Source organism: Puntigrus tetrazona, chromosome 16, assembly GCF_018831695.1.
Source record: "Puntigrus tetrazona isolate hp1 chromosome 16, ASM1883169v1, whole genome shotgun sequence".
NCBI classification, from domain to species: domain Eukaryota; kingdom Metazoa; phylum Chordata; class Actinopteri; order Cypriniformes; family Cyprinidae; genus Puntigrus; species Puntigrus tetrazona.
Window position 1 is genome coordinate 13,066,902 of NC_056714.1, and position 25,494 is coordinate 13,092,395.

General features: G+C 38.4%; 1 protein-coding gene across 12 annotated transcripts; it reads left to right on the plus strand.

The window, feature by feature from the left end:
• The first annotated feature begins 114 nt into the window (after positions 1–114).
• LOC122360779 (histone-lysine N-methyltransferase ASH1L-like) lies at positions 115–23,901 on the plus strand. Of its 12 annotated transcripts, none has more exons than XM_043261632.1 (16): positions 523–1,477; positions 5,412–6,097; positions 6,771–10,275; positions 14,602–15,286; positions 15,406–15,500; positions 15,954–16,027; positions 16,418–16,463; positions 17,019–17,121; positions 17,278–17,383; positions 17,492–17,559; positions 17,717–17,922; positions 19,519–19,647; positions 19,745–19,799; positions 21,103–21,217; positions 21,605–21,851; positions 22,907–23,901. In XM_043261632.1, the coding sequence occupies exons 2-15, from the start codon at positions 5,591–5,593 to the stop codon at positions 21,704–21,706; spliced, it is 5,796 nt and encodes a 1,931-aa protein (XP_043117567.1). In that variant the 5' UTR covers positions 523–1,477; positions 5,412–5,590; the 3' UTR covers positions 21,707–21,851; positions 22,907–23,901. The 12 variants fall into 12 exon arrangements, with proteins under 12 accessions (XP_043117577.1, XP_043117579.1, XP_043117578.1 ...); XM_043261633.1 differs by having other exon boundaries at positions 525–1,477; positions 17,717–17,895; XM_043261636.1 differs by lacking the exon at positions 21,103–21,217 and having other exon boundaries at positions 507–1,477.
• The last annotated feature ends 1,593 nt before the right edge of the window (positions 23,902–25,494 follow it).

Below are 25,494 nucleotides of genomic sequence, written 5' to 3' on the forward strand. Positions count from 1 at the left end.
AGAACAAAGAAATCCACACTTTACTCAAATGAAGTCAACATTTCAAACAGACTATATTATTGATGCGTTTCTTTTGTTTTGTTTTTTAAGAAACTGTAATATTTGTCAACACAAACCCCAGTTTCATCTCATTTGCTATTTTGTTGACGTGTTTTGAATATCTTTTCACAAATAAAAATCATTTTTAATGTTTATGTGGTTACCTTATTTCTGTTTATTTGTAAAACGCCACGAGAACTTTGCTTTGCATTTCTGAAATGCAATGAAACGCATGACTGTCGTGGTTGGGAGCGCAAACAGATGGCATTATCCAAGTAGGCCCTACTCTAGACTCCCAGAGAGAGAGAAAAATGATAAATATAATTCACAACATGTTTGTAGTCCAAATATAGCCCACTCTAAATCTTCCCCGAAGTCTTTCCCCTGAAATGTGAAATGCTTTCTACTTTTGAGTTTCAGAGACAAACGTGCCTAATAATTAATAATACGTTACTGTAGGCTCTTGATTGGAAATCCATTTAAGGCGTGTTAGATTATTGTTGTGTTTTATGAATTTAATTCCTACCTCTTAATCTAAAATGTGCATTACATAACTTGTATATCTTGGCTATAGATGTGCTGTAATCTTTGCACCGTCCACCACCTATAGGTCGCTCGTAGTAAGTGCGCAGTTGAGATGTTTAATATTTTGTTCCATGTTGTAATGCAAGTAGCCTAAAGAAGAAAAAAAAGGTGTTGCCGATAGATCTCACCAGTAATTTAAGAACCAAACGTCTTAGCGCTTGTTTTCTAGATCGTGGTGATTTCCGTGCGTGATATAAAATAAAATGGCAATTATTAATAAGTGACAAAATACCAACACCTCGATAAATAACAACGTGTTATCTTTAAACCGAGCGACGCAGGTCGGCCCACAGTTCAATTACATCATTGCTCATCATTTCAAAGTCGGCCATCTCAGGTTAGATTATTCATTATCGTTTTCTAACGCACACACGCGAGATCGCAATGATTATCGGCGCTTCGATCGCGGCTTTGATAGTGTCGATAAAACAGCATCCGCTAGGGTGATAAACGCGCGAGTCTGTTTACGTTTCTCTTTTCTCGCGTTATTGGTGGGTAAATTTAGCTCAAGTTGCGGGCATCAGCTCAGTAACCGAACACACACAGCATGGTCATCCCTCTCCTCCGTCTCCCCTCATCGGTGAACTTGGGTTGTGGCTATTGGGTACACAATGTACGACCATGCTTTTGATGTAAAACAACTGCGCAAGAGACGGATAGAAACAGGGGGGCGAGGAGAAGAAGAAGGGGGGGGGACGTGAGTATCGTGTGGTGTTGCACAATGTTCATCTTCACGGGTCCTTCGCTTCGCGCAATGGACACGCAACATCCCTCCATTTATCGCTTCAGCTCGTTGCGCACACTTGTAAATTAGCTGCTCCTTTCCTTGCGAGGCGTCCTCTTCGCGGCTCGGGTAAGTCACCTTTCTTTTTTCGCGAAGCGGTGCGGATTGTGCTTGTTTTCCCAAACCTCCGACGAGTTTCACGGCGCATTTTTTTCGGAGCGTACTTCTGCCGTCGCTTAATAAAAAAAATGTAATTTGAAACGGGACGTTCATCTGTTAGGCCCTCGCGCGCGAATACGCAGCGACACTTTTTTATCGTAAACATACGCGCGTGCGGTATCGCTAATACTACGCGAGCTGTTCAAGTAATAATAGCAGTAAACGTCTCAAAATAGGCGATGATAGATTAGAAACCCGAGTCGCGGTCTCCCTGTTCTATTTTTGCCACTTTCCCGACAACTTTATATCGATTCTGCCTGCGCTCTGTAGATAACAGGACCGTATTGACGTTTCGTTATTTTCTTTTCGCTGGAAAAACCGCTCTTCAAATTCTATCTATAGGGGAACTGTAACTTATTACATCCTACTTGTTATGTCCCATCAATCAGGTCGTATTCACTCTGCATTGACATGCCGTGCTTGTCTGCTCGAGCCAACTAAAACATTGTCATAGACTCCCAATTATTCGCCCATATCTCTGTCACATTTTCATATAATGCTCTGGTTTTCTGCTATTTTTGGAGCACCCCGACTATATCTAGGTCACAGAGGAGCCTGTAAAATTGAAACAGCTTTGTCCCTTTTGTATTTTCACGTTTGGCGGATGGATTTGTGGGCAAATCGCGGGCAATTCTCTGAGTTTGCCCGGAGAACCCTTAAATCTTGTCAGAAAATCGTTGCTGAATGAAGGGCAGCGCTCGGTGATGTCATCTTGTTTTGCTACTTCAGACTACTGTATGCTACTTTCACATTGCACCGATTAACAGCGTTTGACTGAATCTGCTTGACAAGTGAAACCGAGGAAGAGCTTAACAGGTCTGCTTAACTGACAAAAGCTGGTGTTAACCTGGGTATTGTTGTCTCGACGTACATAAGAGGACAGAAGACCCCATTGGGTTGAACAGTATATGATAACCGTTTGTAATGAGATAACGTACACAAACTGAAACATAGTGAAACCTAATAACTTCCTGGAGACTCATTGCACTTGACGCTGAAGGGCTGGATTGAGAATACTTTGGGTAAAGATCAATAAAACTGACACTGCGAAGAAAATTTGGGGAAGGCACATGCTAATTATTTCTCGATGGCGGAAATTGATTTTCTTTAAGTAGGTTCTCGCGCGTTTGTAAAGATTTGCATCAGCAGCACCAAAACGGATTTTTAAGGAAGAGCATATGGTTTTGATTTACAGGGAAACAGCGACTTATTTAACCGCTCTGTGTGGTGAAAACACTTGAGAGATATATTGTAAATAACAGAGTCGATTATATACCAAAAGGAGAAATTAAGAACAAAAGTAAATGAAATGCAAGGACAGGAAAAAGGCAGAGAATGAGAAACCTGCGGATGGAGGGAACGCTGAAGCAGTACAAGAAAATGAATAATTATGGTAAATGTTGAAAAGTAGGCTTATGTCCCAGGGAGAGAAAGACCCTCAAACGTCCTTCTCACTTTGCGTCTGAACTGTGCTACTAATAGCCACAGAGCTCCCTCTTCTGCTCTCCACACACACACTCACATCATTGTACTTTGCTCTCTCTCCTCTCCTCGGGCCATTTTTCTTTTCAAGCGTTCCATTGGGATTGTTTTCTTAGCACCAAATCCTAAAGGAGGAGCTGAGAAGATTGCGCTCAGCAAGTGAAACGCTGCTGGATTTTTTTTCTTCTTTATTAGAATTAGCAAAGACCGAAACAGCCTGCAACGGGTGTTACTTGTACTAGCTGTAGAAACGGTCGCTAAAGCACTTCACGAAATGATTCAAAGCAGGAGAGCGGGGTGGGAGCTTTACCTTACGATCGGGCGAGGTCGTACGAGTGGATTGAAAGTTTGATGTTGGGAGTCCAGTTGACACCCCTCAGATGGCTCGGGCTACCGATGCTGGGCTTTATTAGCGTGTTCCTCTCTGCAGCCTGGAGGTCAGCCGCTGGATTTTATGGGTCCCCTGTGTAAGTTAACGCACTGAGGTCATCGTGCAGAATCTTCCACAGAATGACCTCACTCTGTGTGGGAAAGCACCTGCCTTTCAGACAACTCAAAACAGAGTTTCAGCCAGCTTTTCGCAGTTGCTGGGGATTTTTGTGTGGGTATGTCCCAAAGGAACTGGTCTATAGGAGATTAAGACGTATCATGCTCTTCATGCACATGTAGGTTAAAAGATTTGTATTGTAGATTAAGAGTTAACTTGAAAGTAGACACTACCTGGCTAACCTACTTCTCTTCGTAGTGACTGTAAAGATTCCTTTGGAGTTCAAATCTTAATTGATTCTGTATATTAAAGAACTGAAACTTGTTAGAAAGAGCTATCTGGATTTTTTAAAGATGAAGTCTTCATCTCACAATGACGCATGAGACCATGCTGGCCTTCCATTAGACCAAATTTGGAAATATTCTGAACTGTTCTGACGGGGCAACAAATGGAGAAACCACAATCGAGCTGAAAATGTGCATGTCTTCGGGGAGCAGAGAGATTATTGCTTTTCTACTGAGTTAAAAGTAGTAACAAAACACTCCTCTACATTAAATCATCTACATTAAAAATAAAAGATTTCCTCTTCGGGTTACGGTTGAAAATTATTGTCAAAATTGTAGCCGGAGGTTAGTTGATGCATAAAATCTCATTTTTATTAGCTGCATGGTTTTAACAACTAGAACAGTCAGCCATTTCCTTAAGATTGTTACCATTTTCATGTATTTATGATTAACCTTACATCAGAGGTCCTCAAGGTTTTTGACTCCAAGGCCTCCAATTGTCCACAACAATATTGGAATGCCAGAGACTCCTAGTTTCTGTAAATTAAATGGCAGGATTTAAAAGCTTTAATAGCCCTGGATACTCTTCAGGGTTTCTGCTCTTTTCCAGTTCATATTTTACAGGATAAAGATAAAAGGATAACTTAATCACTACTTCTCCTGATAAAATATTTTAGAGCTTTGAATAATTAAAAAAGTGATATTAATCAAATACTATTAATTTATATGACCTATCTAGGTCTAGAAATCACAAATCCAGAATTTTCAAGACTGTGGCCAACCTGCTTCTTAAATTAAAATAAGTCATCCTGCAACCTTCTTAGAAGGTTTCTGAAGGCCCCTAGTGGGCCCTGACACTGGTTGAGAACCATCACAGCTGCAGACTATAAAGCTGGTAACATTGTAAGAAGTCTGACAGTAATGATAGTTAAATAAATTTAGTGTCCTTTAGTCTCAATTTGTTCTAATTAACAGTTCAATGCTAAATTTGTATATATTTTGCATGACAGTACACATTTTTGGTTTTCTGGTTGCAAACATACATAGCTCAAAGCATCTACACATGCTAAGCAGATTAGTCCAAAAATAATTCCTTTATTAATACATTTTTATTTTATTCTCTTTCAGTTTAGTAATCTTGCATTGTGACAAATTTTGTTTTAAAGAAAGACACAGTATAACATGTCACACTACAGGACGTCTACTTTCTGAAAGTATTTCATGCCGGCTACTCAATAACAGATTCCATTAGCGTCTGAATCTGCATGTTCAGAGCCAGCTGCACATGCTTTGATAATCCATGCCTCTAAATTGAGCACTAAGTATTTGAACAAGTCAGTCACAGCAATAGCTCAGGTAACTGGACAGTTGCCTGTACAGTTGCAGGCTTTTTGAACAACATATGTGTTTTGATCTGGGCAAATGTTGAAATGTGTGCCGTTTTGTTCTGTATTGTCTGCGTATTTAATCTTCTCACCATGTGGTGATTTTTTTTTTCCTATGAACATTTTTTAATGTTGTGTCATATTGTGCGATACACTGAGTAAACTGTGACACATTTTTTCTCTTTCCTGTTTTTACTTTTTTACAGCCCTTTCCGTGGTACAAATACAGTGTTGCTTTCTCAAGTGAAGTGAGATGATAGAAGAATATTAAATAAGACTGGCAAACATAACGTTACCTTTTCTTATAAGCTGAACATTAATTATTGACAAAACTTTGAGCATCAGAGTACTTCTCCCATTCACATCTGCTACTCTGAAATTTCAAATGGATAAGAAAAGGCAAAAGACAACACCTAGACTGGAGAAAGAAGAACAAAATAAAAGGACAGAAGACAGGAAGAAGATGAGAAAAACCAAAGGGGCTGAACCAGAAGCTTCCTCAAAGAATATTGCCAGTGAAGTTAAGAAGCAGCAGCAGCCTATTCTGGAGGAGTTAACAGATACAAAGTCTGACCAGTCAGATGGAAATTTGAGAATGAAAATAGGGGTTGGAGCGAAACGGACAAAGAAGCCCCCAAAGAGCCTTGAGAACTTCATATGCAGGCCCACAATCAGAATCTCTCAGAGGCTTGCACATGGAGATGGTCATAGTTCATGTGGAGGTGAAGTCTCCAGTTCTGAGATCAGAGCAGCCAAGCAGTCACATCGTGAGATTCAGAAAAAAGATAGGAACGATTGCATTTCTCCAAAAGCATCCACAAGGCTGAGTGTCCCACTTCCCACTTCATCCAAAAAGGTTGACGCTACACCAGTCATTACAGCCTCTAAAAAGGTAAGACTTTATAAGTTATTTTCTTTATTGCTTTGTTCTTTGTTAGTCTAGTTTAAAAATATAGTGGCAAATGATTGTTACTATTTTTATCTGTATTCTGCCATTTTTAGTCACCAGTGGTTTAAAAAGATTCTATTTTTGCATCCTTTCATTTTATTACATGCTTTCTCTGTCTTTTTTGGCTCACTCAGATCTTATGTTCTCTTTGCTACTGTCATTCTCACTTATCTTTTTGAACACTGAAAAATATGTAGTTGGAAGTCCTTCATCTGCACTCTGTTATTCATTTTGTTCAGTTCTTATGACCAGAAACAGTTACTGGAAAGACTAAAGCTAAATATATTCCTCCAATTTTTTTGCTTTATGTCATGTGCCATGACATTCTTCTAAAGTCCTTGGATCATAGTACCATATAGTGGTTACACAAAAGGAATAATTAAATTAATAAATAAAAACCTTATTTTTTACTTTTAGTGGTGTGTTATTTAAAAAAAAAGTGCAAGCCTGTCAGAGCCATCATCTAATGAAGTCTGTCAGATATCCTCAAATTTATAGCTACTCCAGACTGCCTTTGATTTAATTTTACCGGATATCCTTGAGTGACCTGAATGACTAAATATCTTCAAACATTTCCTGATGAATTCTGGTCAGCACATGTCCTCTCTTCCAACAGGGTTCATCAAAGCACTTGAGGAAGACTGACTCAAAGTCATTATTAGCATCAGATGGACCTTCGTATGCAGTTCAACCACAGACAGATAGCAAAGTACCTCTTTCAGATAGGATAACCTCCTCTACTTTGCTAAAGCAGACGTATTCACCTCCAGCTGCTTCTTCTCCTCCTTCCTCGTCACAACAGAACTCGAGTGCACAAGACAGCACCCAAGTTTTAAATGCTCAAAAAAAGAAGGGTGAAGATATCCCAACTGTAGAAGCAACGACCTCCTCCCTCAGTTCAAATGATATGAATATTCAGACATCTCAGGAGTCTTCTTCCAATGCTGAAAATGAAAGTGAAAGCACATTACTTCCAGTAGCATGCAGTGAGAATTTAGTAAAGCAAACTCTCTGCCTTCCAAAAAAGACTAGAATTAGGGAAAGTAATGTTGACAAGGTTTTAAATGCAAAAGAGAAAGAAGATGGTGATTCCTCATGTTCCAAAAACATGAATTACATTGTAACTAATAGCAGGAGTAAGGAAAATGGTTTATTGCATCAGCAAAGTCCCTCTGTCAAGACACCATTGCTTCTTACTGCTTCCGACAAATCTGCAGAATCAGCAACTCCCGAGAACAGCACTTGTACGCCAGAGTTACAGGAGAGTAGAGGAAGGAATAAGAAGCATACTGAAAGTGAATTCATGGATGACACCAGAAATACCACTATAGAATCTGCTCAAGCTGTTGCTGTCCAGTCAAAAGATGGCAGCAGGGCGGGGCATGCCATTGACAAGAATAAGAAAAGATCTAGGCACGGTGCAAACCAGGAAGAAGATGTGCAGTGCTCCTCTCAACCCCCTGGGTGTGCAGAATCTCAGTTTAACAGTTCTGTTCCAAGTGATGAGCCACCTTCACATTCCAAACAAAACATCATGTCACAGAGGAAACAAAAAGCTGTTCAGGTGACTAAGATGGAAAATCTGGGCGAGAAGATGGAGCTGTTGAAGACTGCTAATGTTAGCTCTACTGCCTGTAAAAAGATTTCACAAAAATCAAACCTTAAAAAAATTTCTTCCATTAAGTCGTCAAAGGCTATGTCAACACAGCAGATTAAATCAAGACAAGTTGGACAACCTTCTAAATCTAAACAACTGCAAAATTCATCAACTCAATCAGAAAACTTTTCCTTTGAGCCCCCTCCTAAAAAAAGGGGTCGTCCAAAAATGGTCAGGATGGAAGAGACTCCTCAAGATACTAAGTCTCAGAAGTCTTCTACTAAATTCCCTATACTTGAACATGTAAATGTCCCTGATCCAGAGAATGGCCTGAAACTCCCAAAGCCAGCTCCCAAATCACTAGGTCAACCCAAATGTTCCACCTCTGTCCAGAAAAAAATATCTAAATCATTAGACTCAGTATCAGGGAAGAAGAGTGCTGAAGGAAAACTCAAACCCTCCTTGTCTAAGGCTAGAGATGCTCAGATCAGCCGCAAACGAAACAGGTTGATAATGAAGACAATAATCACAAATATCAATAAGATGAGAGTAAAAAAGAAGGATAAGGTACTCACACAGTTCCTTTCAGGGCAAAGCCAAAGTAACAAATCAGATTTTGCTCAGAAAGACAATGAGGGTGATGCAGATTGTTCAGTTTCAGATGGAACGCATTCTTTATCCTCACTTGTTACTTCTTTTGGGGGAAAACTTGGTCCACAGATTAACATCAGCAAACGTGGGACTATCTACATAGGAAAAAGGAGAGGTCGTAAACCTAAAGCTCAAAGAGAAACTTCTGGTCAAGACTCAGAACAAGTTCTGGGTCAAAAGTCTCAGCAAGTCTTGACAGAGTCTTCTAATCAGTTAAACTCCTGGTCCACATCTGGTGAACATAGTCATTCATTTGATGGCCAGTCTCCTTTGCGCAGCTCTTCCTATTCATTTAAAAATCCTGATTCCCCTTCACCCAGTCCTAGTTCTTTACGAAGAAAGCTTCCTCTCGGCACTCGTGAATATGATCAACATTCTGCTCCAAAGGTAACCAGTTCCCAAAAGGTTAAAGCAGTGCACGAAGAGAAATCAAAACCTCCTTCCTCCTCACAATCTGCACCATGCCCTTCAGCCACATCCCAGTTAGGCTCTGTAAGGATTCAAGACCACAGAACTACACACCTTGGGCGATCAGTATTGATGGAGCAAGAAAGACTCAAATACAAGTGCCATAGAAAAGGTCATAATTGCATGAGTCATGATAAGATTAGGAGACATAAACACAAATGTAAAAAGAAGTATCTTCAACTTAGGGCCAAAAGGCAAGACCCAGCCTTCCTGGCAGAAATTGAGGAGTTAGTGGTCAGACTTAGTGAGATTCGTATTGTACATCATATCTCATCACGAGGGTGTGGGGATGAAGCTAAATCTGGGAGGAAGAGTGGAAAAGGGAAAGCTCATCCTCATGTTCTTCAGTGTCTACCACAAAACCTTCATCATCCAACCATGTTTCAAATCAACTTCAGTGGTTACTACTCCCCTCAGTCAGAATTTTCTCGTGACTCTCTGCATTATGTCGGAATGGCAGATTTTAAGAGGAACAATGGATGTTCACCTCAACCAGGTGAACATATTGTCACACATTGCCCTGTAGTGCACAAACTTGGCTTCCCGCTGTCAGGAGGCAGTTGTTACCATCCACCATACAAAATGCCACTCTCTACCACTTCGTTTGGTTTTGGACTTTATAGAGGATACCCTCCGTCTGCAACTATATACCCTTCGTCACCCTTTTTACCCTCTTATGTGCACCCCTACTCCAAAAATCCCATTTTAAGCCCATCAAAGTTCCATAAAAGGAAGCACAAGTTTCTGAGACGTGACTCTCTACTTTGTGGCGGGAAACCACAGGGGACGTACACTAATGTAACATCTCATTCCCCTAGTGACTGGTTCAGTAGAAATAGCTGGCAAAGAGAAGACAACAGAGAGCAGGTTAGAGATAAAAGGTTTGTGGATGATGGGCTTAGAGAAAGAGAAGGAAAAGAAGGTTTGCTAGGACAAAGTAAGCTCAGAAAAGACCATTTCAGAAGGGGTACGCCCTCAAATCCCCCCCGCTCTTCCTCAACACCCTCAAAACAAGCAGACAAACACAAAACTTCACCACTTTCATATATAGGACCTGCACATCTGAGGCCGGTATCAAAAGTTAGATGGGCAGAGCATCAGCAGCCATGGAGGTGGAGAGAAAGCACTCAGGTAGAGCAGGGGAACAGGGTTTTAAACCAAGGAGCTGGATCAGGGTACCAAGAGGACGACGATGAAGGTGATGAAGACCTACCATCACCTCCCCTAGCAGACAGAGCTGGCCACCATCACACTTTCCTGAGGAACCCCAACCTTGCTAGTAGTTCGTACAGTCGAGTGGCAGCTCAAAGGAGGATTGGTGAAGTTCGGTCTGCTTCAAGAAACTTAATGAGACCTGGAAGCTCATTGATGAATGATTGCTCAGCTGGAGGCATAAGAACATCAGGTGAGATGGCATGAGATAATTTTTTTGTTTGCCTGTAACAAACAACTGCGACTTTTTAGGTGACATTCCACAGAAGATAAAATCTAAAAGTAATTTGCGATGTTTGGCATTGAAAGGTTCAGTTTTAACATTCAGTATCCTTTTGGTCCTATTAATTTGGTGAGAAAATGCTTGGAATGCTTGTACAAATAATTGCACACTTTGAACAGTGAAATAAGACTCTTTTATTACAGGATTGAGAGTCTACGGTCTTATTTATCTCCCACTGTTTTACTAGTTGGGTATCAAAATGGAGCTTGATTTTGCTCTGCATGTAATTGGCTACACAGATTTTCCTTGGCAGGGAATATGTTTAGAAGTCCACTGAGAGGTATACAGTCTCTCTTGTGTGTAAATATTGTTACGCATTAGCTCTACACATTATGCGGTATTCTGGCATTATTGTTGCTATCATTATGTTCTTGTTTTGTCTTATATACTCTTGGATAGTTTTAAATGGAGTGATGTGTGAAGGAACCACAAAACCTGTGTATGTTTTTAATATCTCTATGTATGTTATCTCATACTATCATGTAACTGTGGCTCACAGTAGCACCCATGGAAAATATGATTTATTGCCAATTTGAATAGAATTTAATTTGTGTTTATACCACAGATATTTGTATTTTGACCCTTTAACACAAAACCAAGTGTGAATCAATGCTTAAGTCTTTTTTTTCTCTGCAAACCCGCACCTTTAGAATGAAAATAAAGACATATTTGGCTAATTAGTATTGCTGAAAACATATGGTAAGAAATAAACACCAGCATGCAAAGAACTTCTCACAGCATGAAGACAGGGACATTTGGTGTTGCATAGTGTGTGGTGTCTGCTTGTCTTTGTGCATGTAGCTTTTACTGTTTATTAAGTATACCAGCCCATCAGGGGGACTTTCTCAGAGGAAGAGGCAGACACAGAAAATTGTTAGAGAAAGTAGCATTCATTTTTCTAAAGCAACATTTTCCAACAGCCTTCAGAGTGCAACAGGCCTTGTTCACATCACTGAGGTGTTGTGAATGTGCAAAATACAGGCAAATATGCCTTGACAATACAATGCCTTTGTTTCACTGTGATTGACTTATTGTCAGTTGGATGATTCCTGCTTAACCGTAATCATTATCATGACTGTGATTGGCTAATTACCCTGTTTAGTGCCCGCCTATCATGTGCACATCCAGTCCGGACTCAATGAGTCAAACCAACGCAAATCGATGAGCTAATTACACAGTTAAAAGCTCATTTATTTGGACATCTCCACTTTCGGTCACATCCAAATCGTTAACTTGTTAAATGTTAACTTAAAATGATGGTCTGTGAGTAAGAAATATTATGTTACTGGTTGTTTGATGTACATAATCTTTAGTTCTTAAAGGAAATATGAATAAAGATCATGCATAGTATTGCATAGTAATATAAAAACCAAATCTCAGAGAGTGGTTTTCCTCCTCATTTCAGAAGCCCATGCCACTCCTGCCTGTTACTTCTCAACAAATAAAAGATTTTTTTTTTTTCTGATTTCCTTAAGGAAATACCAGTTTTGGAAGGAAGTAAAAGAATAGTGTTAACATTTCCATAAACATAATCTTAGATTTTAGGCTTAGGAAATGAAATGCCTCATTAGAACCACTTTGCTGTTGTTAAATTTCATTCAGTAGTCTAGCACACTAAAAATCAACAAAGTCAACTTTGTGGATATAAATGCCTAAACAAGTACTACAGGTATTTCCATGTCTGTATAAACTGAGCAGTAGTTCACTCTAGTTCTTTTTCTGTCATGCTGACTCTGTATTTTCAGTGGGCATGGAATCAGATAGGGTATCAACATTGCTTTTACATTTCAGTGAGGTATGAAAGTGCTTATTTATAAGTAAACACATGCTTTAATCTTAGTAGTTGACATTTGAGTATTTCTGTAAATGGGAAACACCCAGATTTCTGCTATACATTTAACCGTTATGAATTATATGCTTATTCTGTCATGTTCCTGCCAAAGAATTTCCATTTAAGTCTCTGCCATAGACTCTCTGACAGCCTGTGGCCAAAACGGTCTGTTTGATTTGGAAAGGGTGAATGAGAAAAAGCAGGCATTCAGCAGCGGTAAGGAAATGTGGTGATGCTAGTGGAAAGGACGAAATCTGAGCATGGAAATCTACAAGTGAAATGTGAAAAATGATTGACAGAAGGAATAGGGGAAAGGAAGGAATGTTTTTGTAAGCGAAAGCGAATATAAGGCAATAACACGTTTTGTAATGAGAACCAGATGTGCTCTAAAAATGCCACTCTTGTGTATTTACTCTGCCTAAAAATGTTATTAAAACTGAGTATATCTGATATATCAGACGTTAATGTGTCCTCACACTTCCATTTAGAGGTGATGGACGTTTTTTGTAGTCTAGGTTTGGCTGTCATCCAGAGACCAGAAATAGCTCCTTTGTAGATGCTTGAGGATACAACTACATAGGCCGTTTTCTTTCTTTTCGTTCTCGCTTATCTTTTTTGAATTTATTTCCTCCTTCCTTTCCATCTCTAAGAGAGATTTTAGAGGGATAACAGGAATGTGATGTAGTCCTAAATTGTATTATACAGCCTTCATTCTCACCGCCTGTCCCCATATACTGTCAAATATTTATCACTCTAGTAAAGTCTGTTGAAGCACACACCCTGTCTTCATCTCACGATCTCTGTGTTGGGGACTCGGGGTTTGTCTCGCTGTGGAATGTACTCCAGTGGAGCTCTGTGAAATTGATTTAGTGTTGTATCTGTGCTAGCAGTACTGGTGGAGGAGAGTGGAATTTGCCGTAAAGGAGTGAATACTGGCAGTATAATTGCCACGGTCAGGATTACTGTAGGTACTTCTCAAAAACATATACTGTTTCACGAGTGCTGCCTCACAGGTTCTGCTTGTTTTAGTATTGGTTTAGTTAAAATGATGCTTTATGATGATGACTTGCTCCTCTTCAGAAACAGGAAAGAAACTTTCCTTCCTTTCATTCCATCACTGTAATTGTCATTTGTACCAGCAGTAATTGCAATCATTGTGGTATAATTGTAATTACAGTTCCTGTGTAGGCTGTGTTAAGATGGTGTCCAGGGTTGTTAAGACTTTCTTGCTTTGTATCGCAATGGAACTATCATTTTCCAGTGGCATGTGGGCAGAACGGACGAAATCTGAACTTGATTGAACACTGGGGGTTGAATGTGCTAAATTAGTTGGTTTTAAACTGTGGCTGTGTCCTATATGCACCATAACCCATGACAAAAAGAAAGATATTCTTTTAATTGAAATAGTTATTTGGTCCCCCTTTATATTCAGTGACCTGAACTACAATGTACTTACATATAAATGCAATTAATTATTTGGTATAATGCACTTATTGGGTACATTAATTACATTTATAGTTGATCTGTTGACCCCTTCCATTACACCTTAACCATCCTTAAACCTATGCATACCAGCAAACATATCCCTAATGTAAATCATATCTCGATAACTACACGTGTTTTGCAATATAATATGAACACATGAAGAACATCGTACTTATTTTTTGATGTAAGTATATAGTAGTTAAGGCCACCTAATATAAAGTCTGACCAGTTATATCCTATATTTTATAAATTAATGTTTAAATTAATGATTACTTTACAATTATATAATTATACTGCATATACAGTTGTCAACATTCAAAGTGGATCAAAGTTTGTATAAGTTGTAGTAAGACAAGATGAATTTTGACAAAATGTTTACTACTATATGATATATGTGAGTCCATGGATGGAACCCTCAAATGTCAAAAACCATGCAAAACAAACACAATAGTAATCCTTATGAACCCAGTTGATTAATCAATATCTTCTAAATCAAAATGATAGGTGTGTGAACCCCTCCTTGTTTAAAAAAACACATCCTGGACCCTGGGCCCCAGCTCCCTCCTAGGCCCTTGGAAAATTCTAACCTCCCTTTTATGTAAATGGCTCTCATTATAGATATCATATGCAAAATTCTTCTGACTTTAAAGAGACGAATCAGTGATGCTATACAGCCTTGTTAAATGTGCCAGATTGTAGTGTGCTGCACTCAAAACCAAGCCAAAATCCTAGGGAATTGCATCATTAAGTTCAGAACAGCTTTTTTGGGCATTTGGGTATTACCTGATTTGCATAATTCCTTTGGTGAAACTTGTTCTAAAACAACACAGACATCATGTGCAAATTAAAGTCGCCGTCAGTGGGTGCAGCTCATCTTTTTCCCCCAGGTGATTGCTCACATCTTTACCTTTCTGTTTCAGAGAGCTTCCAGATTGGCGGTTCACTCTTCTCTGAGCACTTCTCCGCCAGACCCTCTTTTAATGAACGTCAAGAGAGAGGAGGAAAAGAGAAAAGAGCCAGCATCAGCAAAACACCCTTTCAGACCAACGATATCAGGCCTTTTTCCTCTTGTACCGCCTCCAAAAACAGCCTTTCTCATTTAAGCGATTCTAAAAATACGACGCAGAACAAAAGTAAACAGAAACATGTCAAAAAGCCTCTTAAGAAAAAGGCTCCCAGAGGTCAAGAGGTCACAGGAAGTGAGGTGAAGAGAAGAGGACGAGGTCGACCGAGAAAAAACCCCACACCATGTTTTTCTCCACCTTTACCTCCCACACCTTTGCATCATGAAGCCACAGATTCTCCTCCCAAACGTAAAAAAGGTGAAAGAGATGACTTCACAGTACTCAGTGAGATTGAATCCATGGCTCAACATGAGAAAAAGAAAAGACGGAAAGAAAGAGATGAAACGCGGAGCAGTGAAGCGCAGGTAGATGAAGGAGAAGACACAGGTCTGAGCCAAGAGCCTTCACACAGCGACGCATGCTCACCTTACCAGGATCCATCAGTGTGTGTAAACAGCCAATCAGAGAAGAGGTCAGACGTGCTAGCTGAAAAGATATATGAGTGGGCGGGGCTTTACTCAAATGTGTATAAAAGCGAGAAGTGAGTGAGCTCTTATATATTTATAAACAAGTATTAAGAGTATTTGTTTAAATGCAGCCTTTATTTACAGAGCTCTTGACAAAGAGCTAACAGACCCTCTGTTTGTTTGCTCTGTTCAGCCCCACAGATCTGTCCTCTCCGGTACACACAGACTGTCTTGACTATGATCCTGAAGAACATGAGCATGGTCTACTTCCTGCACCTATACACGTAGGTGAGTTTGTGTATGTGTGTGTGTGTTTATTGGGGTCATTTGGAGGTCACTATAAGTTGAACTGAAAGGGGAACACTTTTCTCAGTCAGTATGCTGGAATGGAGTCCAAACTTGATTTATATTTGATTAAATCTAATGTGACTCATGACTTGAAGTGGGAGGGGCCACTGGTAAACCTGTTATGATATGGAAATGAATAAGAAATATCAATTAGTAAATAATCAATGAATAATAATCAGTATTAATTGAGCTGACATATTTAAAATAACCTTACATTCAGGTTACCTCATTTTTAATAAGCTAAGCCTGTTAAAACAACAAAAAAGATTAAGATATGTGAGTCATAAGTTATTTTGAACTTAACCTCCGAATAATTTAAAATAGAGGGAGCGTTAAAGAAATCACTGTAGTGACTGTATTTCAATGCATTCATAACCCATGTGTGTGTGACAGGAAAGTATCTGAGGCTGAAACGGATTGACTTTCAGTTGCCCTATGACATATATCAACTGTGTGCAAAGGAAAAGGTATTTTTAGATTACTTAAAAGAAACCATAAAGCATGAATGGTCTGTCATTATTTGTTGGTCCTAATGTCATTCCGAACTGGCATGTCTTTATTCACCAATAGTTAAGGTGGAATTTAAACTTAATTATTCCAGAAAGTCTAAATTAGCTGAAAAACCTTCAATGTTGATCTCGAATTTCCTTCGCTATTCTGCACATTCAATTATGATCTGTAATAACTGATATCAACACATGTGAAAACCATTGGGTCAAGGGTGATTGGTTATTAAAAGTTTTGAATGACGTTAGGATAAGTAAATGATAAAATGAGATTTTTCAGTGAATTATCCCTTTAAGTATTTCCATTTTATTACTGTCATACAATAATTGTGACAATCTGTTCCAATACAGCGTCCAAAAAAGTCACGAAAAACCCCAAGAAAGATGGCCCCACCCAGTGAGTAGACTTACCTGCTAATTTGTTTGTATTTGCAGGTGTTTGTTTGTACATGTAGAGCCTAATCAACTATCAATTGCAGTTGCACGTTTAATTTGTATGGATGCCCATTTGTGCCACATAAGGAAAAAAATGCTATGCTAAGGTAAACTGTGATTGTCAAGACAAAATTATGACATACTAAACCAGAATTATGAGATACAAAGTCAAAAATTTAAGATTAGAAGTCATTATTATGACATAAAATCATTTTATCTCGTAATTTTGTCTTTGTATCTCATAATTTAGCCTTTTTTTATATAATTATTACTTTTTATGTCATTTTTTTCTTATTTGGTACAAATGTGCTTCCATACGTCTGGAACATCACAAACACAATTAATTAACTCAAATTGTAAAACTCTTGAGCTGCTATTTGAAATCAAATTTGATTACCGCCACTGACTACTGTGCAGTCTTACATTTAAAATGGCTTTGTTCTCTGAAGTAAGTGTGCAGAAGCAGTTAATATTGTGTAAACATATTCTTCTTTGTCTCTTGCTCTGTCTCTTTGAGATGGATCTGTTGATGTAATGTCTCGCACTCAGACCGAAGACGGTTCCTGTAAACATCAGAAGCTCAGTGTGACTCATGACTGCGTTTCTGACAGCCTTAATAGGTAAATAAACACACATACACAAACACTTTCACCATCTATTGCTATATTTAAAGTGAAGACGGATGCTCACGGGCTGTTTGCCTACTTGGTTTCAGTTTTTCAATCCCAAATACTGATGTTATCCTGTCACGTGACCTTTTTTTCCCCCTAACTTAGGAATGTCAGTCCTAGACCTAATACAGAAGAGATTGGAAAAGAAACGAGTGAAACTGAAAACATTGAAAATAATCTTCCCAATCAACCCGACCCTCCAAAACAGCAGGTAAGAAGCATCTAGATTAAACGTCTCTTCTAATTTCATTACAACATGCCTGAAAGTGACTGCATCATTTAAAGCGCGTGGTCACTTTGCGAATGACTTTATTTCCAGGAGAAAGGCAATGATGCTGAAAATATCCCCTCCCCTCTCCTGATGATGCCCTTGTCTTGTGAGGAGAGGCAAGAACACGCACAAACACTGACGAAAGCATTTCTACCCATTGCCCACACTCTTCATGCTATTGGATCATTTTACTTGAATATTCATGCTTATCATTGTCTTATGCTTCTTAAGCTTGTACTGACATCTTTGATTTGCTCTCTTTTCCCTGTTAAGGAGCTTCGTCTTGGAGCATGGCATTTTTCTGGTGAGAAACTATGAGAAAATGAGAGACAGACAGGCATTGCTCCTGAGAGAGGAGGTGACAGAGCGAGAGGAAGAAAACAAAGAAGATAGAGGGAGCTGCCAGAAGGGGGATCAGAAAGGGGATCTCGAAGACACCAGCACTAAGTCAGGTCCAGCAGTGTGTATAGCTGTAAAATGTGTGTGTGTTGTCACATTGTTCTTAGCTCCTAAGGGATAGATGAATATTTTCACTATTTATGACCGTTTTCAGTTTACTTCAACTCTTATTGATTGTGCCGGCTGCTGTGCCTTTAATACTCTGCACATCTGCAATGAAAAACAGTGCTCTGCTGCCATTTTTAATCGCAAACTGCGGGTTTACTGTCAACCCTTTTGTTCCCTTGTGAAAAAGGAGTGTGCTTAATCGTATCGTGTATGCACTTGTAGTGAACATTAACTACATTAACTCATTGTTTTAATAATCTAGTCTTGTGCTTTAAAGAAATACACTTAACATACAAAAATAGTAATTACATCAAAGTTATTTTAGTTTTATCGTATGCATATTTATTCAGCAGTACACTTTAACCGTATTTATTTGTAACATACACAAGTAAACATGTACGTAAGTCATATATAAATTAGACAAAAAGTGCTCTAAAGTTAAAATTAACAGGTTAAATACATTACAACAATAATATATTTGCTTGCACTTTATTTTAAGGAGTTCTTGTTACATTACTGATTCATATGTTTTAAGTACCTGTACTTACTATATGATTAGGGTCTGGCTTAGGGTTAGATGCATGAAATTATGCACTTATTTTGCTCAGTGTATTCCTTTAAAGTACGTTATTTCTGTAATAAGTACTCTTAAAGTAAGGAAGTGGACTTCTTTTTCACAAGGGTCCCCTTCATCTTTCATAAACAGGTTCTATGTGAAATATCCCATAAAACCTATTAGGACCTATTTATTCAGGCTTCAGAGAACATTAAAGTATTTAAAAGACAAAAATAAGAGTATCCAGATTTTTCCTTATTATAAGCCAAGTTTCTGAATACCAAATAGATAAACTTGGCATGCTGTCCATATGTCTAAGGTGTTTTCCTGCCTGTGGCCCTAGATGCTTGCCAGTGTCTTAGGAAAATGAATGCACAGCCGTTACATATTCAGTACAAAACAAACCATTTTACAGTTTATAATGACATTTTTATTCATTCTGAATGTAGCATGATTTAATATTATACATTCCAGGCTGAAGTGTGTTTGTTTGTAAGCGAGGCTCACTTTAACCTACCCGTATGTACTATACTAGTGCTACCAAGGTACATTTACATTAAGTGGGACAGTCTGTTTATAGCACTTTTTGCGACCCGAGGCATTTTTTTGATGAAGAACATGGCATCAGCTATTCCTCCTCCTCTCCTCTCCCTCCTTCACGCTCAGCGGGCCGTAGCTCTGGAGCAGCTCCCAAAACCACCTCAATTCTATTTCCACTCAGCATTAGTCAAAAGGGCAGAAGAGGACATGTGGTTAACGGCTAGCGCAGCTGGCACGTACAAGCTACCGTGTCCCGTTGAGTTCATGGAAAAAGTGTATTTAAGTGCATTCCGATTATTGCACTTAAAATAAAGATGACAGGCGATGAGGGACTTCAGATTACGCTTCTTTAGCGAGCGCGCATTGAATAGTCTGCACTGACGGCTGCGTGTTTTTCAAATGTGTGTATCATGTGCTTGTAATAAGACGATATTCGGTGTGTGTAAGAGGATGTGTGTTCTGCACATTGCAGACCGGTGCCTGACTCACTCGAGCCCGCAGTCTGAAAACAGAGAGGGAGTCGAGGAGGGGAGAAGTGTACAGAGCAAAAACCTCACGCAAACACTCCAGGGGATCTATGACGTCATTGTCAGTCACAAGGGTACGACTGTTGGTTTTATTAATAGAGAGGTGTCACAAAAGGCTCAGTGTGAAGACCTGCACAGCTGATCACTCTTTCTGTCATTTGTGTTTTTTAGGGTCATCTGGACAAACCCTCGCCGCTCCTCTGCTGAACCTGTGCTCCAGAAAGAGGTTTGCGTGTGTGTGTGTGTGTGTGTGTAAGTGTGTGTGCTTTTCTACTCACCGGTGTTGTTTGCTCAGTGGCTCTCCTGCTGTTCTCTTCACAGTCTCCAGATGATTAGGGATTCGGGAAACCTGGGAGTTAAAACCTCTTGCCACTGACAGCTACAGTAGATTGCAGAATGTTCTTAAAGTGGTGATGATTATAATTAGGGATTTCTGTATTTTCTATTATTTAAATTGGTTAATTAATATTAATAGCACAAATGTAATCAATGTATTTAAAGAATAAGGACATACTTTGATGGTGATTAGTGATTTTAGACTAATTTTATTTGGAACTTTAATGTCAACTTATTTGTTCATCACCTGCTTCTGATTGGGGTCCGTCGTGACTATCATTTATCATGACCATGGCTGGTTAAATTTCGGGAATAGTTCAAAAATTTAAATTTCAGTCATTTGCCTGTTGGTGCCACCAAACACACAGATGAACCATGATTTGCTCGTTGGTGTTACTAGTCAGAGACGGATCACACTAATTGATACAAATTGTTTCAAAGTTTGGGGTCAATATAATGTTTAATGTTTAAAGCCTCTTCTTGCTTGCTGACCAAGCTGCAATTATTCGATAGATATAAAGAAATATAATTTATTCTTACGATGGCAATGTAAGAAAATGCAAAGTAGAGTGAGTTGCGTAACTAATCAGATTAATTTTTTCAAGTAACTAGTAAAATAATGCATTACATTTAAATTTACAACAAAATATGTTAAAAAAAAAAATGTAACGCTAAGTAAGTTACATTTTCTTATTTATTAACTGACATCGTCTCTTGTCCCCACGCTGAGAAAACTGAGGTGCAGAAACACTTCACTCAGCCTGAGGCTAATTTAACTTTTGGTGTTAAACATCCTTTACAGTTAAAAGTAACACTCTTCTTCAGTGTCACTGATCCTCCAGAAATCAGTCTAATGCCACATGTTTGGTGCTCAAGAAACAGTTATTATTCTCAGTGTGGAAGAAAGTTGGCCTGCCTAATATTTTTGTGGAAACCGTCTCTTTTTTTCAAGATTTCTTGAAGAATAGAAAGCAAAAAAAAAAAATTTAATAAAAGTACTGTCACTTTTACGTTTTTTTGCTGCATTAAAGAATTAAAAAATCTTTCTGATCCTAAATATATATGATATGGAGGTAGGGGATATTCATAGAGCATTTCATTGGACAAAAATTGGTACTGTACAAGATAAATGACTTACATTTCCGTCATATTTCTTTATATTTCAAAGAATTTGTCTGTGTTTCCCGATCCAGATCAGGCTCGGCTCCCGTCGATCTCAGTACACTGCAGAAGCAGCTCCTCTCAGGCCACTATGAGAGTCTGGACAGCTTTCATTCAGACATGCTGAAGGTGTTCCTCTGCGCCGAGGTCAGTTTCACAGAGGGTTCATGGACTCACGCTGTTTGATGTTGTTCTGCACCTGCCATGAGCTTTTGAGCCGTCAAGGTCATACCTCGGACTGACCAGCTAACAGCCTGAGTAGAATGGCATTTCTTTTATCGCTGCACATCCACAGTATTCTTTCCCTGTAAAGTTACCGTAGAACAGCACCCTGAATTTATTAGAGAGACGGTCCCTCTGGAGCAGCCTGAGGTTCAGTGTCTTGCTCGAGGGCACAATGATAATGTCTCATGCCTCGCTTCTCGAGGAGATCAAATCTTTCACGGCCCGATCGTAATATCTGCCTCAGCAAAATAGAATTTAGAAATGCACTGTTAATATTTTATGCTCTCATTATGTTTCCGATGTTATCAGAAATACTACGGTTGCGAGTCATCGGTGGGTCGTGACGTGAGGCAGCTGAGGGAAGTGTACCACAGCGCTCATCAGGAGGCCTCGACCGGCAGTTTCCTGTGAGTGACAGAAAACCACATCAGCAACCTCTATCAGGGCGTGTGTGCTGTGACCAAACCCAGAGGCATGATGGGCCTTCCAGAAGGCAGATGATGCTCTCCGATACCAAAGACCTGCTGTATGTTGCACTCACAGATGCACTGCACAGGTAAAATCTTTGCCATTTATACACCGCTGCGGCGTGAAAAAGTGAATACGTTTATAAAAATCAATTCAGTTATAAACATCACTGCTGGGGATGCTCAGTAGGTTTATGTCGATATTAGAGCTGAAGTAACAGTCATGTTAGATATATAATTGTGAATGCTGTATTTTTACATTAAGATTGTATTTGTTGTCATTCAATGCTCAGTTAAACTTGATTTTTAAATGCACTTATGTTTAAATAACACCAAATGAATATAGTTTTTATGCCGTACATTGTACCAAAATTACATTTAGCACTTAAAACAGTTGATTTCAGTTCTTAATATTTTGTGATTATAAAAACAAAACACTATCGTTTGTTTAGATTCAGATAGCATATAATTTTAATGACAGCCATTTATCACTTACTAGTTATTAACCATTAATTAATTACCAGTAATTAATTAATAAATGTTTTATCTTTTCTTTTGAATTAATTTACAGTTATTAAAAATTAAAATCATTCTTTTTTATTTATTTTGATTTAAATAGTATTGAATTTTCATGTTTTAATTCTTGACAATAACATAAAAATATTTATTGGATCATCGCATATTTCAATTACATTATATTGTATCACACAATTTTTACATCAACTACTGTACTGCAGTAAATCATTTTAATAAATGTTTTTATTAATCAGTCTTATATTTCAGTGAAAATATCTACAAAAATTTTAAACAAGACATATCTACAAGCAAAATGACTTTTGTTAAGTTAAGCCGGTGCTTTCTTCTTTTTTTATTTAAATCACGAACCTGACAAATTTTGTTAGCATCAGTGGAATCTTTGCTTTGTTCATTTAAGGCTAACCAAAGCATTTGCTTTTGGAAATGTAACACAATCCGAGTGTTGGTGAGGGCAGTCAGATCTAGGTAAAGCACAAACTGTAAAAGCTTTAAGGCCTTTGCATGGATCAAAGACCATTATTTCTCTGTACTACAAGTGCTCTTTATTATTATGTGCCGGTGTGGTGCTCTCACTTTTACTATTTCTTCTGTTCTTTGTCCTCTATAGGTTAAGACAGCACTCCTGGAAATGCCATTTGTGAGCATGGACACGGCTGACGCTTGACAACATGATTAGTTGAAAGCAGTTCAGCCTTTCTTTCTCTCAGGGAAAAAAAAAGTCAAGCAAAGGAAGAGGAGACGTTACACAAAACAACATCCGAGACTCCAGATGATTTCATATACCCGCGCGACATGCACATCTTTCATTTCGAGATATAACGCTGAACATAAACGTGTTGATATGGGATGCCATGCGAACAGGACAAGGAATGAACATCCACAAACTGTTTTAAATCATTCGACACACTACATCGACATGCCTACAAGAAAATGGACTTCACTACTCTTAAGAGGCTTCGCTGACTGAACAGTATTGAGCGGCGTGAACAGAATTGTGGTCTACAGCCTTTTTAGTGTTTTGTGTTGAAGGTAATACCTATAAAGTAAGCAATAATGCATGAAAGGGTCAATAACACAGCCTTAATGTAAGCAGATGTGTGTTTATAGTCATTTTAAACCAGTAATTTTTATTTTAAAGGGAATTTACTACCACTTTGTCCAGAGCTGTCTTGTGCTAGTGATGTTTTGTAATGCATTGATTTTAAGCAGTGACCTTTATAGCTTTGAGAAATATTTTATACAATTGTACAGTACTGTAAATAGTGTATATTTGGCAAAATGGTGTTTTAGTATTTGTTCAAGAAACTCTATTTACGGTCTTAAATTGTTGTGAGGATTAATCTCTTTTCCATTGATTCCTTTATAATATTTTTATAGAGTTACAGTTTTTAAGGTGTCTTGATGCATGTGTCATTTGAAACAGGACATTCGATGTCTGTAAAACATCAGATTTTCACAGTCTTCTTTATGCATGGCATACTTTATATTGCTTATTAATGTATAATAGCTGTGTATACATATGCAGCTAATTCATGTCTGTGCTCAACTAAGAAGTGAATCGTTGCAAGCTTAAAAAGCATAATAAATGAATTAACCAAGCTATAAAAGTAAGTCGATACTTGGACCATTGCGCTTTATAGATTTAACAGGCTTTATTGTTTATGGATAATAGTGCTCGAAGAAAGTTGTAACCAATTACTCATAGCGAGACAAAGCTGTAAACCCACAGGAAGATCGATTTAATTTTTTTTATTTGTCCATAAACTTATTTGTACTTCATAACTAACATAATGCTTATTACTTTAGCTTTGTCTATACGCAACTAAATGTGTGTCAGTGGACCTACATTAGGTTATTGCACCATATTAATCATTAAATAACATCTCTCCTTGGCATATTAAACTTGTATTCGAGTCAAAAGTTTAACTGTTTAACTCACAAAGTCCTGTGTAGATGGAAAATTGTAGATAGGTTTCTTTCCAGGTCTCTTTTTACATAGTGGACTGGATTTCATCACTCGTTATATAACAAGGTGATAAGAATAGATCTGGTGTGGCTGTCGTATATAGATATACATTCTCTACAAGGTCTTCACAAACAAGACTGTGGGCAAAAACTGATTCTTACCGTGTCTGAAATACTTTATTTATCGTGTACCTGCCTATAGCTTATCATATAGCTAATTATTGATCATTTCATCTGATAGGTGCATGGTTGTAAGAAGGGAAGGTGGCACTCTAGTGGTAATAATACAAAGATAATAACGTGTAACAGTAGTGAGTTCACTGAACATTTCGACTCATAATCAAAAGTGACAATAACTTTATTGAATGAAAAGAACTGTAAGGTTGACTCTGCCATGGCATGACATTTGTCCAGTGGGATCCTGGCTAGCAGTTTCTTATTTCTTGTTTTTCTAAACATACAAAATGGCTAACAGATGTCCTTTAGAAGTTTTGTGGTCAAAAACATAGCTCAAGGTAGATGAAGCTCCGTGTAATCAAGACACCAGCAGGCTCGGTCAAGAGTACTTGTGATGAAATATCACATTTGACGACAAATTCTCATTTCTCAACTTGATAGCATTTGCTACATAATATTTTCATTGTTATAACGTAATTTACTCTGAGTTGGCGAACTTTCAAAATGTTCAGCAGCCATAGTCTCACACTTGATCGCTCAGAAATAATTTTAATATACCTTTACGACGCAGGCCTCGATGTAGTTAATAATAGCCTAGCCAGTGTTTTTTTTATTATTATTAATAGACAGTTTAAATGACATTTATTTGGCATAGAAATACGTAACAATATGCCTTCACTGCGGCTTATTTTGATCAATTCTCTAAATTCTTCTAAACTTATTTAGCATCATCATCATATTAAATAAATAGGCCTGTTTAAAACAATGCACGTGCATGACGGTTTCCACAAATTATTACAAATTCACCGTTCATGAAGGATCACGTGAGAAATGGCTGTTTTGACGGATTGTTTTTACATGGACACGTTTTCCGAGGGAGTGGAGGTGGATTACAGCTGCTTAACAGCGCCATCTAGTGGGATCATTAGATCAGCGAGGGGCATCTGTGCTAAAAAATATTCTCATATTCACTTTGGTGGGAGTATGAGGAAAACAGTTAAATATTGGAGGAAATGTCGTGGTTCAGCAATTAAATTAAGTTTATTTGATAAC